The 15674-nt window shown below is 38.7% G+C and overlaps 1 protein-coding gene across 3 annotated transcripts in view; it reads right to left on the reverse strand.

Annotated features, from left to right (window-relative positions):
* The window catches only part of Slc25a26 (solute carrier family 25 (S-adenosylmethionine carrier), member 26), an 89586-nt gene that overhangs the window by 62690 nt on the left and 11222 nt on the right, over nt 1-15674 (reverse strand). For all 3 annotated transcript variants that reach the window (XM_013010469.1, XM_013010471.1, XM_013010468.1), the window contains exons 3-5: nt 10899-11008; nt 2542-2646; nt 1053-1100 (exon numbers count right to left, since the gene is read on the reverse strand). In XM_013010469.1, the coding sequence (XP_012865923.1) occupies nt 1053-1100; nt 2542-2646; nt 10899-11008 (263 nt within the window). The remainder of the gene's footprint in view (nt 1-1052; nt 1101-2541; nt 2647-10898; nt 11009-15674) is intronic.

Below are 15674 nucleotides of genomic sequence, written 5' to 3' on the forward strand. Positions count from 1 at the left end.
CAAATTAGCATGCTTTAGTAGCCCAGAAACTACAAGTAGAAAACAGAAGAGACAAACTCAAGTTCTTATTTGTATAAATGATGGCCAGGTGCCAGTGACTCACACCTGTAATCCTAGCTACTCAGGAGGCTGAGATCTGAGGAGAGGGTTCAAAGCCAGCCTACCCAGGGAAATCCCTGACGTTCATCTCCAATAAACCACACACACACACACACACACACACAAAAGTCCAAAATGGATCTGACTCAAGTGGGTAGAATACCAGCCTTGAATGAAAAAGGCAAGGGATAGCACCCAGGCCCCTACTATTGGCACCAAAAAAACAAAAAAGAGTGTCTCTTTCCATTGCCAATTTTCTGTATACAGGAAATAATTTGTGTGTGTGTGTGTGTGTGTGTGTGAGAGCACGCGCGCATGCTCATCAATCCTGGGGCTTGAACTCAGGGACTTGTGCTCTCTATCTGCTCACTGTTGGCTCTGTAACTACTTAAGCCACACCTCTAGTTCTTGATAGTTTAAGTTGATATTCTTTAATATTTTATCTATAAGGAACAGTTAGCTATAAGCTGTGTGGCAGTTCCGAGTGCAGGAAGGGCTCCCCCAGCAAAGCAAGCTAGTGTTCTGATAGATCTGAGAATTATGGTAAGACTCAACAGCGTTTGAAAGAGGGATCATAATTTCCCTTTTGATTCTTTAAACTAGTTTCTCCAAATGTATTCTTTTTTTTTTTTTTTGTTGGTCATGGGGCTTGAACTCTGGGCCTGGGCGCTGTCCCTCAGCTCTTCAGCTCAAGGCGAGCGCTCTACCACTTGAGCCACAGCGCCACTTCCGGTTTTCTGGTGGTTTATTGGAGATAGGAGTCTCACAGTCTCTCCTGCCCGGGCTGGCTTTGAACCGCAATCCTCAGATCTCAGCCTCCTGAGTAGCTAGGATTACAGGCGTGAGCCACCAGCGCCCGGCTCCAAATGTATTCTTGATTGTTAATAAATTTAAATTTACTGGACGATCTCATCTTTCCTTTGTACTTCCTTATTGGAATTGAGTGGACTTACCTCTCTTAAAACTGTGCTTTTATAGCCTCGGTACAATCCCTGGATACCCTGAAACAAACAAGAGATGAGAAAATTAGAATAGCAAACATTTCCACATGACATTCTGAATCATTCTAAAACGTTCATCCTCACCACAGTCAAATGTTCAAAACTGGCTTATGGTATCCAGAGCCCAGGTTAGCTCCTTTTTAAACAAGAAGCTACAGCCAGGTGCCAGTGGCTCATGCCTGTAATCCTAGCTACTCGGGAGGCTGAGATCTGAGGATTAAGGGTTCCAAGCTAGCCTGGGCAGGAAAGTCCATGAGATTCACATCTCCAATCATGTACCAAAAAAGTCATAAGTGAAGTGATGGCTCAAATGGTAGAGCGCTAGCCTTGAGTAAAAAAGCTCAGGGACAGCACCCAGGCCCTGATTTCAATCCCCTGGACCAGCACCAAAAATACAGAAAATTTTATTTTATAGTTTTAATATCAGAAATTCATTAATAACCAACCAATAAAAACAAATATTTCAGGACAAACAAGCATTTATCTACTTAACCATCCACATGGTCCCATAGGGATCCTTTAAGACCGACCTCATTCATATAAGGGGATATTCAGTGTTTCTTCACTGAGGTGACCATTTACAATAATTTTTCTGGTCAGACACCAGTGGCTCACTTCTATAATCCTAGTTTCTCAGGAGGGTAAGACCTGAGAACTAGGGTTCAAAGTCATCCCAGACAGACATAAGCATAAGACTCTCATCTCCAATTAACCAGCAAAAACCTGGAATTAGAGATGTAGCCATGAGTAAAAAAAATTAAACAAGAAGGAAAAGTCCTGAGTTCAAGCCCTAGTCCAAAGGAAGTTTTTCTAAAGTCTACACTCATTTAGATTGACTTGTATTTGAAAAAAAAGTCACTAGCTATGGTGGAACATGCCTGTAGTCCTAGCTGTTCTAAAATCTGAGGCAGGAGGATCATTTGAGCCCAGGAGTTCCGGGCCAGCCTATACAACATATAAAGAAAACAGATTAAGTGCTTCATACTCACATGGCTAAGGGGAATAATTTCTGGCTCACAGCTAGTACACATCAGAAGAGAAATCATGTTGTGATATAGATATTATCACATTGGTTATACTACCAGTCTATTATTATATTCTCCTTCTGTGGACCTTTAAATTCTATAAGGATATATTTTAATATATCTGAATTCACTTTACATATTTATCATTTGTTCCAAATCTGCTTCTGAAATAACTATAGGAAGATTAAATTCATGGCACCTACAAGAGTAGCACTCAATACATTTGTTTCAAAATGTGAAAAAGACGTAAAAATAAAAAAACTGAAATAAATCAAAGGCAAATACAATGTAGGCAAAAAGGATATGAAACTCCCCTCCAAGGCACATAGAACACGTCCCAAATTGTTCATACCAATATACTAACTTTAAAATCTTCCTCAACATAGACAGATACTGGAAACAAAAACACATCTTACCTCTTCATACAAGATGTTAGAGAAAACCTGTGATGTCCTTGACGAAGCTGAGACCTGTGCCCTCTGCTTGACCACTTCAGAAGGGACTCTAATCAGGCAGGCAACCTGAAATACATCCATTTAAATATATCCTAAAAAGTAAGTAACTACTGCAAAAATCGACAATTTTCTCATAAGAACAATTGATAATAAAAATGTATTCTATACATTTAGTTTAGTTCAAAATGTCAAACAAACTGGCTGTTTCTTGGTTACTTTGTTTTTGTTGTTGTTTTGCACCAGTCCAGCGGCTTCAACTCAGGGCTTGGGCACTTGTCCTTTCGTGATTGGGCTGGCTTCAAGCCATGATCCTCCAGCGCCCAGCCTCTGTTGTTTTAACCTAAAATGGTCCTTAAAGAACGTGCATAGTTGTCAGCCCCAAAGCTTCCCTCCCTTGTCCTGTTTATGCCCTCACAGCATTCTGTGTGCATTGATGAGCCACTCGATAAGCACATTTACTTCTCATTTCTCCTCAACACCTACACAGCATGTGGCAAGATGGTAGAGTCCCAATCCTGATTGGTCAAAGACTGAACCTTGCTTAACTGGAAGCAAGGCAACATGTCAGCAGGTTCAAGGCTGGTCAACAGCTGGCAACTCTACCCTTCCACATTCTCCCCAAGGCTCCACCAACACCCAAGCCCAGCACCTGAACCTGGAGGAGAAACTCCAGCTGAGTCCGTGGCTCTCATACTCACACCTTTACCAGTCAACAAATAATTCTAACACTGGCCTTGGTAATATACTAGGTGAAGTACCTAGTACTGCAAATTCACACTTCCAGGATTTAACCTTCATACTCTAAAGGTAGCCTATTTATTTTCACAGATAATAAACTAAAGACTGAAGAACTGGTCAAACCACATGGTATACTGCTACAAAAGGGCAGAAGGAAGGGCTGAGGAAAGGGCAGCAGGAAGACACAAAAATAGATCAGTTCCACTCTTTCTATGGGAATCTTAGGAATATGGATAGTAAGGTGAGATTAGGGCTCCATTTGGATACATAAGGATTTGTCTTTCCAAAATTAAGTGGCACAACTGCTTTAACATTAAAGGCCTTCCTGGGTCATAAATGTGTATATACACAATTATAAGAACATTTGGGAAAGATGGAAGAGGTGACATTAAGATGCATTGTACTTATAAACTGATTTGTTGACATGAAATTCCTTTGTACAACGACTGAAATGAAAGAAAAAAGAGGAAGAGAAGGAGGGATGGAGGAAGGGAAGAAAACCAACAGTACTTAACTTGGACCAGAAATCTTCAGGTAGTTAGTCTATTCTTAATTCCTTGATATCATACCTTCTCTACCTCAAAAGATTCCCTCCTGCCGGGTACGGGTGCTCACACCTGTAATCCCAGCTACTCAGAAGGCAGAGATCTGATGACTGCAGTTGGAAGCCAGCCTAGGCAGTCTGTGAGACTCATATCTCCAATTAGCTACTAAAAAAAAAAAAAAAAATCTGGAAACTAGAGATATGGCTCAAGTGGCAGAGCACTAATCTTGAGCAAAAAAGCTCAATGACAGCACCCAAGTCCTGAGTTCAAGCCCTAGGACCAGCACAAGGAAAAAAAAAAGATTATTCCTAATTGCCAAATCACCTCTTTTATCCGACACTTTTTACTTAACTTACACTACAGAATTTACTATCTACTACTAAGTCACAAGTGTACCATAAGGTATGAGCCAACCTTACTAATCAAAACACAGAAAAAATAATTTATTTTTTATTCATTATATAGAAAGCAAATGAAATTACCCAAGGGGTAAAACATCCAAAAAAAAATCACTTCTGTAGAAATGACTTTATCCATTGTTCAATGTTTTCTTTGTACTAAGCAGCCTATACACACACTTCTAAAAACACTAGAAAAAAAATAGCAGCAGGGTGGCATAGTTGTATCTTTTCTGCTTGTCTGTATTTTCTACATTCTCTCTAGTATTATTATTATTTGGTAAGGGTTTGGTTCTTTTTTGTAAAGAAGCAATAATTTCAAAGGACAGATATACCCATCATGGACCCAGATTCCAAGTGGTAGAGGAAACAAAATGAGAAGGCTAATTTGAAATAGGACTTTAGAAGCAAATCTACTTATTAGCCTTGACAAGATTTATTTTTCATTTAGTAACAAACAAATCCACAAAAACAGATTAAATAGCTTATGGCAAAGCCTAAAATTGTACATAATTGCTTCTTTTGATAAGAGTATTGACTCTCAAGAAGACACAAACCAGAATAAAAGATAGTCCACTGAAACTTACATGAACCTAAAGGATAGCTCCCAGCATCTAAAACTCATTAAAACAATGAAAACAAATAAAGAAAAAAGGAAAGAAAGAAAAGGGCATACTAACTCCTACTATTTTTCAATTCAAGAGGTCAATTGTGAAATACGACCCCAATATGTCAAGAAAATAGGACTTGTCTACTTTTGAGGTTTGGCATAAATATTTATGGAATTTCATGCTTCATAACTCTCCATGTTCTTACATTACGATTTTATTTCGTAAAAACACAAAGGCAGAAGAGGAACCTTAAAAAGGTTCTCAGATGAAAAGCAATGGAAGGAAGCAGAGGGTACAAAGCCCAGTATGGCTTCCTGACTTCCATGGCGTGGTGACTTTGTGCTTTCCATTTGGTTTTCCATTAACTCTGATCTTTCTGAGATTTGAATTTGAGCTACAACAGAGTATCTCACTGCACAAGAACAAAACCTTGTTATAGCCCAGCAGTTCTATGAAAAGAAATAAAGGTGGTGTCATCAGTGGCAAATCCACCAGAAAAGCATTCTTTCCTTACCCACCTAGGATTCCGAATCAATCTACGACATAGGAATGGCAATTTCATTAAACCTAAGACCATTTCATGTTAAAGTTCTATCAAAGACAATACAATGAAGGTTTCTACAAAGAGAATACATTAAGATGGAATGCTGAGATTATTAGAATTAATGACACACAATATGATAAACTTTAGATTAAATCAATACTGGTGCTGCTACCAAAATTTTTCTTTCTCTGACATGCTTTTCTGAAAGTTAACTGATTGTTGTGACAGAGAGCTGAATATGTTGTTTTCCTAATTATTAGCTAAAACACAAAGATACAAAACTACAAAGCCCAAAAGTAAATTACAGAGAACTTCAGCATCACATTAGGTAAAGTAGAAGAGAGACAAAGGGAGAAAGTGGAGAGAAAAACAGATGCTGCTGAAATCTCTGCTCCTTTCATTGCCATACTCAAGTTCCAACCCTCCAGTACATTGTCTACCAGGGTTTTACACTGTCACTTCTGTCCATGCACTTAGGACATATTCGTCAAAGCCACTCACCCATTGGCACCTTGTGTTAATGTATCTTTTCCACAAGTACTTCAATATACTTTAAAAATTTCTTGATTTTAAAAGGATTGTGGGCATGACTCAGTTGTACTACACTTACTAGCAAGTTCAAAGCCCTAAGTTCAATCCTCCCCCACATACAAAATAAAACCTAATTTAAAGCCTGGTATAAGTAATTCAATCAGCAAGCTAAGAACATTCTTCTGATACTAGAAACTAGTTAGTGAATCTTAGGCATAAATCAATCAGAGATAACGAAGGTTACTAATAAGCTGCCTGGCTCAGGAAGCAAAAGCAAAATCCAAATCTTGTCATTTTTCAATTACACTGTATCATATTTATACACACTTAATAGACTTAGAAAGTTTGCTTTCCATAAATACTTCGTACATATTTCAATTAGCAACTCTAGAACAAAGTCACAGGAACTTAAGAATATACAGCTAATCACACCTTAATACTACTCCAAATAAACATATGTTAGACTATGCTGAACTCATTATGGAGGGGGGGAAACAGAGACACAGCTCATAATATTGAAGATTTTTCAAATGTAGAGTTTACTTGTATTTTATTCCATACGCTCTGTGTATTTCTCAAAACTCTCTTCAGAAAGCAGGCTTCCAATTAAGAATATCTAGTATATCTTTCTATACCACCATTTAAAATGGAACACTTTTACAAGTGAACAATTCATTTGTACATCAAGTCTGCCATCTTCTGGTTTCATATAAAATTGCACATCTGACAAACCAAACAGTAATTTGTACATTTTTAACCTACTTAAACTTTAAATTTTATCTATTTCAGTTAGGCATAAGTGTATCAAACTCTTTTTTAACAGTACTGGAATTTGAACTCAGAACCTTGTACTTTTGAGGTCAAATTTTTGTCCTTAAATTTTTTTTCCCACTTAATAGCCAATATTAACAAGTTAACAAAAGGCAGCCTTGTGTATAAAAGCTGTTCACAGAATTTTATACAACCAAAGTTACGCCTGATATGGCTTTTTTCACTTTCGTACTTTTGTAATACAAGTGAGCCATGACTTCACAGGGGATGACAAAAGCCCCATGCATAGATTTGTAGATTTCACTATTAAGCCTGAACGAGGAGCAGCCTGCAACCACTGATATGTCCAGTGATGGTGGATTTGTTTCACTACTGTAACAGCTTAGTCTCTATGGCCCAAAATATGTTATGTACTTAAATATACACTATTTTAAGTATCAACTGAGTGTGGCTCAAAGAAAAATCATTATGTGAGGCCTTTCTGTACCAGCATCCATCTACCCACTGCAGTCCAAACCAAACCAACCAACCCTTTCTACTCTCACCCCTCAAGGAAGTGGCACCTGTACCACCTTCAAACACCTGTACCACCTGAAAACAGGTTATGTCCACCTGCACTTCCAGACAGCAAGCCTCTCCAACACAGCATTTCTGTCATGAAGTACTCACAATTACTTCCATGCTTCCTTCTAGGCAAGGTCAACAAAACAGGAAATGAAGCCAAGATGAGCAGAACAAGAGCAGCCAGTGAAAAAGGAATCCAGGTAAGCTGATAAAATAGTCTACGTAAGGAACGAACCAGAGGGTTTTAAAAGGTGGTAATGGGATCATTTTGTGGTTTTCATAGCTAACAGTTCCTAAGTTGGCCTGCATCATGTATCCCATGCCTTCACATGAAAATGAAAGATTCACTGCTTCCAGGTTGGCAAGCAGGGCAAACGTTCCCATTAGCACAGGGATATGGTCAGATGTATCAGCAAGAAAAGTACCTGAGTCACACGAGGCCCTGCTCCAGCTTCTGTGTGACACTGCCCTGGGAACACCTCTATCTCCATCCACCTTTACAGACTAGCAGCTTCTGAGGCAGTGTTATCGTGAACTTCTTCACCACATTGTCTTTACTTCCCCTTGAGCCATAGTGAGTACTGAAGTCAGGGCATTTGTACTTGCTAGGAAGTATTCTATCCTTGAGCCATACTGCCAGCCCTCTTAGCTTTGTCTTTCAGATAGGGTCTCGTGTTTTTTGTCTAGATTGGCTTCAGATCATCATCCTACTTATGCTTCCCAAGTAACTGAGATCACAGGCATGAAGTACCATGCTCTGCTTATTTGTTGAGATAGGATCTTGCTAACTTTTTGCTAAGGCTGATCTGAAACCACCATCCAAGACTAGAAAAGGGCATACTACCAGCCTGTATGTGTGCGAGAACTGCCACATGTCACCTACACACCTATGCAACAGCTACTTTTGTCTGCAAGGAACTTTCAGTAGTGTCCTTTCACTTCTAAAAAAAAATTGACAGGGGGCTGGGAAGGTGGCTCAGTGGTACAGCGCTTGCCTTGCATGCATGAGGCCCTGGGTTCGATTCCTCAGCGCCACATAAGCAAAAAGAAAAGAGCTGGAAGTGGCGCTGTGGCTCAAGTGGTAGAGCGCTAGCCTTGAGCTGAAGAGCTGAGGGACAGCGCCCAGGCCCAGAGTTCAGGCCCCATGACCGGACCCAAAAAAAAAAAAAAATTGACATGAACTAATCCACAAGTAGGATAAAATATAAAAACAGTCAGTGTTTCACACCTGTAATCCTAGCTACTTAGGAGGCTGGGTTCTAAGGATCAAGGTTCGAAGTCAGCCTGAGCCGGAAGGTCCGTGAGACTCTTATCCCCAATTAATCACAAAGAGCTGGAAGTGGAGCTATGGCTCAAGTGATAGAGCACTAACCTTGAGCACAAAAGCTCAAGGACAGTGCTCAGGCCCTTGAATTCAAGCTCTGGGACCAGCAAATTTAAAAAAAAAAGTCAAATCACAAAAACCTTTTTTTAAAAAATTACTACTGTAATATTACAGCAACCACACCACTAAAGGAAACCTGCTCCAATCTTGGATATAATTACAGATCCTTCTTCTCAGAGCACTTATTCTATGTGTGATGAAATCTGAGCTGTAAAATAATTGAAGTAGGGATTTAGAGATTTGGCACAGCAAACTTACTAATAAAAAGGGCACAAATGGGTCCCTCTTGCTGTGGTTACCTATTAAATCTTATTTGATCGATTTTCTTGTATTTCAAATTGCAAGCATAAGGTAAAAGATTGTAATTATACTTGTATTGATTCATCATTAAGATTTAATCAAGCTGCTTGCTACAAGGAATGGTTATTATTTTGACAGTGTTCCTTAGTTTGAGTTGTTTCCATGGTTGCTATAACAAAGGAACTGTGTGCATGCTCAATAACAACAAAATATGGTATTGTTTCTAGGCAACCTGCTTGCAACATAAGTTTGTATGAGAGCAGTGTGTCATACAATGATGACCCCACTATGCTATTTCTTATTTCTAGGCTTCTATACCTTGCTGACCCCGGGCAGCTTTTGTTTTCATTTTCTCTTCCTTGTTATTTTACATATGAAAACCTATTTCCTCTAAATTCACCTGTTTATTCTATTTTTAGCATGAGTCAGAGTTTATGTTTTAGGAAACTGAAACAAGTTACAAAAACAAGTTGATCAATTAAAGTCACCATCAAGAAATGATTCCTATGGGTCTATGACCTTCTACTGGCCAATCTTCATAAGCTTGTCCAGGAACCATGGAAACTATTAACAGGTGCCAGATGCTAGGCCTTATTGCTTAAGGGACCAAAAATTCCTAAGAGGAGCAAAAAGGATGAAGATGAACATGTCCCAGAACTGCATAACTCTAGTCTGTGGATACTTGTTTCCTAATTCCACAGTCCACTTCTCTCACCTCTTCTGCTCAATAACCCATACAAGAAGGTTATTATATTTAAAAGGCTCACACTCATAAAAAATAACAACTTCAGATAACACAGGCATTAAAATATACAATGTTTTCTAAAACTGAAGAGATAAATCATTAGCATGAAAAATCTAACTGCTGTATTATAAGATCTCATATTTTCTTGGTAAGTCTAAAATACAGAAAGTTTAGCAACTGAAGAAAGCCTGTTCTTCAACATGAACACTAGGTTTGAGGCACATGTGGACTCCTATGACATGAGATAAATTCCAAGTTCATTATTTACTGCTTACTTCCAACAGCACACTGGGAAATGTAAGCCAAATACAAAACCTAGGAAAAGATATCAGAAGTTGATCAGTACAAATGCAATTATAAAATAAAAGCAAGGAATTTATAATCCCAGCTTCTCAGGACGCAGTTTAAGGCCACTCAAGGATAGTACTCTACCACTTGACTACCAGCTTCACTTCTGGCTTTTTGGTTAATTGGAGGTAAGAGTCTCACGGACTTTCCAGCTGTCTTTGAACCAAGATCTTCAGATCTCACCCTCTTAGGTTGAGATTACAAGTGTAAGCAACTGGCACCACGCATCACAAGAAATGTTATGACCAGGCTGGCCTCAAACTGTGAACCCCTAATTTCTATTTCCAAATAACCAGAATTGCAAGATGGAGCCCCTACCATACCTGGCTAAAAGAATTGTTTTTCTATTTTTAAATTAAATCAATTTTATAATACATAAATATTAAAATTTGAGGAGCTGGACATGTTTACCTTGATTTAAACATTGCAGAATAAAGGCTGGGACATGGCTCAGTGGTAGAGTGCTTATTTGAGCATACCCAAAGCCCTGGGTTCAAACTTCAGTACAAAAATAAATGGTAAGCTGGTGGCAGTGGCTCATTCCTGCATGCTAGCTACTCAGAAGGCTGAAATCTGAAGATCTTGGTTCAAAGCCAGCTTGGGCAAGAAAGCTCGTGAAACTCTTCCAATTAACCGCCAAAATATTGGAAGTTATAGCTGACAGTGCCCAGGCCCTGAGTTCCAGCCTCAACACAGACACATAAATAAATGCATTGCACAATATACACATGTGCTAAAATATCAGCAAGTATAAAAATTGTGCGCAATTTTTCTATCAGTGTAAAAGTAGGTTTAAGTCTTTTTAATTAATTACTGGTACCACAAAACGTGTTACTCACCACTTCTCCAGCAGAGGCAGCCAACATATGCTTCACAGGCATGAAACAGGAAGCTGAATCAGTATGCAAAAACCACTTCACATATTCATATGTGAGGAAAAATGCAGCAGCTGAAACGAAAACCAAGCCAGACTTTTACAAGAAATGTTTCTCAAAATCCTGTGACAATAATTGTTAAATTATGAGATAAGGTAGAGAGTTGATAAATGCATGCCTTTTTCCATCCTCACTCTTAAGAATTTACTGAACTCAGCTGGGCGCCGGTGGCTCACACCTGTAATCCTAGCTACTCAGGAGGCTGAGATCTGAGGATCACGGTTCAAAGCCAGCCCAGGCAGAAATGTCCATGAGACTCATATCTCCAATTAGCTACTAAAAAAAAAAAAAAAAATCTGGAAACTAGAGATATGGCTCAAGTGGCAGAGCACTAATCTTGAGCAAAAAAGCTCAATGACAGCACCCAAGTCCTGAGTTCAAGCCCTAGGACCAGCACAAGGAAAAAAAAAAGATTATTCCTAATTGCCAAATCACCTCTTTTATCCGACACTTTTTACTTAACTTACACTACAGAATTTACTATCTACTACTAAGTCACAAGTGTACCATAAGGTATGAGCCAACCTTACTAATCAAAACACAGAAAAAATAATTTATTTTTTATTCATTATATAGAAAGCAAATGAAATTACCCAAGGGGTAAAACATCCAAAAAAAAATCACTTCTGTAGAAATGACTTTATCCATTGTTCAATGTTTTCTTTGTACTAAGCAGCCTATACACACACTTCTAAAAACACTAGAAAAAAAATAGCAGCAGGGTGGCATAGTTGTATCTTTTCTGCTTGTCTGTATTTTCTACATTCTCTCTAGTATTATTATTATTTGGTAAGGGTTTGGTTCTTTTTTGTAAAGAAGCAATAATTTCAAAGGACAGATATACCCATCATGGACCCAGATTCCAAGTGGTAGAGGAAACAAAATGAGAAGGCTAATTTGAAATAGGACTTTAGAAGCAAATCTACTTATTAGCCTTGACAAGATTTATTTTTCATTTAGTAACAAACAAATCCACAAAAACAGATTAAATAGCTTATGGCAAAGCCTAAAATTGTACATAATTGCTTCTTTTGATAAGAGTATTGACTCTCAAGAAGACACAAACCAGAATAAAAGATAGTCCACTGAAACTTACATGAACCTAAAGGATAGCTCCCAGCATCTAAAACTCATTAAAACAATGAAAACAAATAAAGAAAAAAGGAAAGAAAGAAAAGGGCATACTAACTCCTACTATTTTTCAATTCAAGAGGTCAATTGTGAAATACGACCCCAATATGTCAAGAAAATAGGACTTGTCTACTTTTGAGGTTTGGCATAAATATTTATGGAATTTCATGCTTCATAACTCTCCATGTTCTTACATTACGATTTTATTTCGTAAAAACACAAAGGCAGAAGAGGAACCTTAAAAAGGTTCTCAGATGAAAAGCAATGGAAGGAAGCAGAGGGTACAAAGCCCAGTATGGCTTCCTGACTTCCATGGCGTGGTGACTTTGTGCTTTCCATTTGGTTTTCCATTAACTCTGATCTTTCTGAGATTTGAATTTGAGCTACAACAGAGTATCTCACTGCACAAGAACAAAACCTTGTTATAGCCCAGCAGTTCTATGAAAAGAAATAAAGGTGGTGTCATCAGTGGCAAATCCACCAGAAAAGCATTCTTTCCTTACCCACCTAGGATTCCGAATCAATCTACGACATAGGAATGGCAATTTCATTAAACCTAAGACCATTTCATGTTAAAGTTCTATCAAAGACAATACAATGAAGGTTTCTACAAAGAGAATACATTAAGATGGAATGCTGAGATTATTAGAATTAATGACACACAATATGATAAACTTTAGATTAAATCAATACTGGTGCTGCTACCAAAATTTTTCTTTCTCTGACATGCTTTTCTGAAAGTTAACTGATTGTTGTGACAGAGAGCTGAATATGTTGTTTTCCTAATTATTAGCTAAAACACAAAGATACAAAACTACAAAGCCCAAAAGTAAATTACAGAGAACTTCAGCATCACATTAGGTAAAGTAGAAGAGAGACAAAGGGAGAAAGTGGAGAGAAAAACAGATGCTGCTGAAATCTCTGCTCCTTTCATTGCCATACTCAAGTTCCAACCCTCCAGTACATTGTCTACCAGGGTTTTACACTGTCACTTCTGTCCATGCACTTAGGACATATTCGTCAAAGCCACTCACCCATTGGCACCTTGTGTTAATGTATCTTTTCCACAAGCACTTCAATATACTTTAAAAATTTCTTGATTTTAAAAGGATTGTGGGCATGACTCAGTTGTACTACACTTACTAGCAAGTTCAAAGCCCTAAGTTCAATCCTCCCCCACATACAAAATAAAACCTAATTTAAAGCCTGGTATAAGTAATTCAATCAGCAAGCTAAGAACATTCTTCTGATACTAGAAACTAGTTAGTGAATCTTAGGCATAAATCAATCAGAGATAACGAAGGTTACTAATAAGCTGCCTGGCTCAGGAAGCAAAAGCAAAATCCAAATCTTGTCATTTTTCAATTACACTGTATCATATTTATACACACTTAATAGACTTAGAAAGTTTGCTTTCCATAAATACTTCGTACATATTTCAATTAGCAACTCTAGAACAAAGTCACAGGAACTTAAGAATATACAGCTAATCACACCTTAATACTACTCCAAATAAACATATGTTAGACTATGCTGAACTCATTATGGAGGGGGGGAAACAGAGACACAGCTCATAATATTGAAGATTTTTCAAATGTAGAGTTTACTTGTATTTTATTCCATACGCTCTGTGTATTTCTCAAAACTCTCTTCAGAAAGCAGGCTTCCAATTAAGAATATCTAGTATATCTTTCTATACCACCATTTAAAATGGAACACTTTTACAAGTGAACAATTCATTTGTACATCAAGTCTGCCATCTTCTGGTTTCATATAAAATTGCACATCTGACAAACCAAACAGTAATTTGTACATTTTTAACCTACTTAAACTTTAAATTTTATCTATTTCAGTTAGGCATAAGTGTATCAAACTCTTTTTTAACAGTACTGGAATTTGAACTCAGAACCTTGTACTTTTGAGGTCAAATTTTTGTCCTTAAATTTTTTTTCCCACTTAATAGCCAATATTAACAAGTTAACAAAAGGCAGCCTTGTGTATAAAAGCTGTTCACAGAATTTTATACAACCAAAGTTACGCCTGATATGGCTTTTTTCACTTTCGTACTTTTGTAATACAAGTGAGCCATGACTTCACAGGGGATGACAAAAGCCCCATGCATAGATTTGTAGATTTCACTATTAAGCCTGAACGAGGAGCAGCCTGCAACCACTGATATGTCCAGTGATGGTGGATTTGTTTCACTACTGTAACAGCTTAGTCTCTATGGCCCAAAATATGTTATGTACTTAAATATACACTATTTTAAGTATCAACTGAGTGTGGCTCAAAGAAAAATCATTATGTGAGGCCTTTCTGTACCAGCATCCATCTACCCACTGCAGTCCAAACCAAACCAACCAACCCTTTCTACTCTCACCCCTCAAGGAAGTGGCACCTGTACCACCTTCAAACACCTGTACCACCTGAAAACAGGTTATGTCCACCTGCACTTCCAGACAGCAAGCCTCTCCAACACAGCATTTCTGTCATGAAGTACTCACAATTACTTCCATGCTTCCTTCTAGGCAAGGTCAACAAAACAGGAAATGAAGCCAAGATGAGCAGAACAAGAGCAGCCAGTGAAAAAGGAATCCAGGTAAGCTGATAAAATAGTCTACGTAAGGAACGAACCAGAGGGTTTTAAAAGGTGGTAATGGGATCATTTTGTGGTTTTCATAGCTAACAGTTCCTAAGTTGGCCTGCATCATGTATCCCATGCCTTCACATGAAAATGAAAGATTCACTGCTTCCAGGTTGGCAAGCAGGGCAAACGTTCCCATTAGCACAGGGATATGGTCAGATGTATCAGCAAGAAAAGTACCTGAGTCACACGAGGCCCTGCTCCAGCTTCTGTGTGACACTGCCCTGGGAACACCTCTATCTCCATCCACCTTTACAGACTAGCAGCTTCTGAGGCAGTGTTATCGTGAACTTCTTCACCACATTGTCTTTACTTCCCCTTGAGCCATAGTGAGTACTGAAGTCAGGGCATTTGTACTTGCTAGGAAGTATTCTATCCTTGAGCCATACTGCCAGCCCTCTTAGCTTTGTCTTTCAGATAGGGTCTCGTGTTTTTTGTCTAGATTGGCTTCAGATCATCATCCTACTTATGCTTCCCAAGTAACTGAGATCACAGGCATGAAGTACCATGCTCTGCTTATTTGTTGAGATAGGATCTTGCTAACTTTTTGCTAAGGCTGATCTGAAACCACCATCCAAGACTAGAAAAGGGCATACTACCAGCCTGTATGTGTGCGAGAACTGCCACATGTCACCTACACACCTATGCAACAGCTACTTTTGTCTGCAAGGAACTTTCAGTAGTGTCCTTTCACTTCTAAAAAAAAATTGACAGGGGGCTGGGAAGGTGGCTCAGTGGTACAGCGCTTGCCTTGCATGCATGAGGCCCTGGGTTCGATTCCTCAGCGCCACATAAGCAAAAAGAAAAGAGCTGGAAGTGGCGCTGTGGCTCAAGTGGTAGAGCGCTAGCCTTGAGCTGAAGAGCTGAGGGACAGCGCCCAGGCCCAGAGTTCAGGCCCCATGACC

This window comes from Dipodomys ordii, unplaced genomic scaffold (genome assembly GCF_000151885.1).
Source record: "Dipodomys ordii isolate 6190 unplaced genomic scaffold, Dord_2.0 Scaffold12, whole genome shotgun sequence".
NCBI classification, from domain to species: domain Eukaryota; kingdom Metazoa; phylum Chordata; class Mammalia; order Rodentia; family Heteromyidae; genus Dipodomys; species Dipodomys ordii.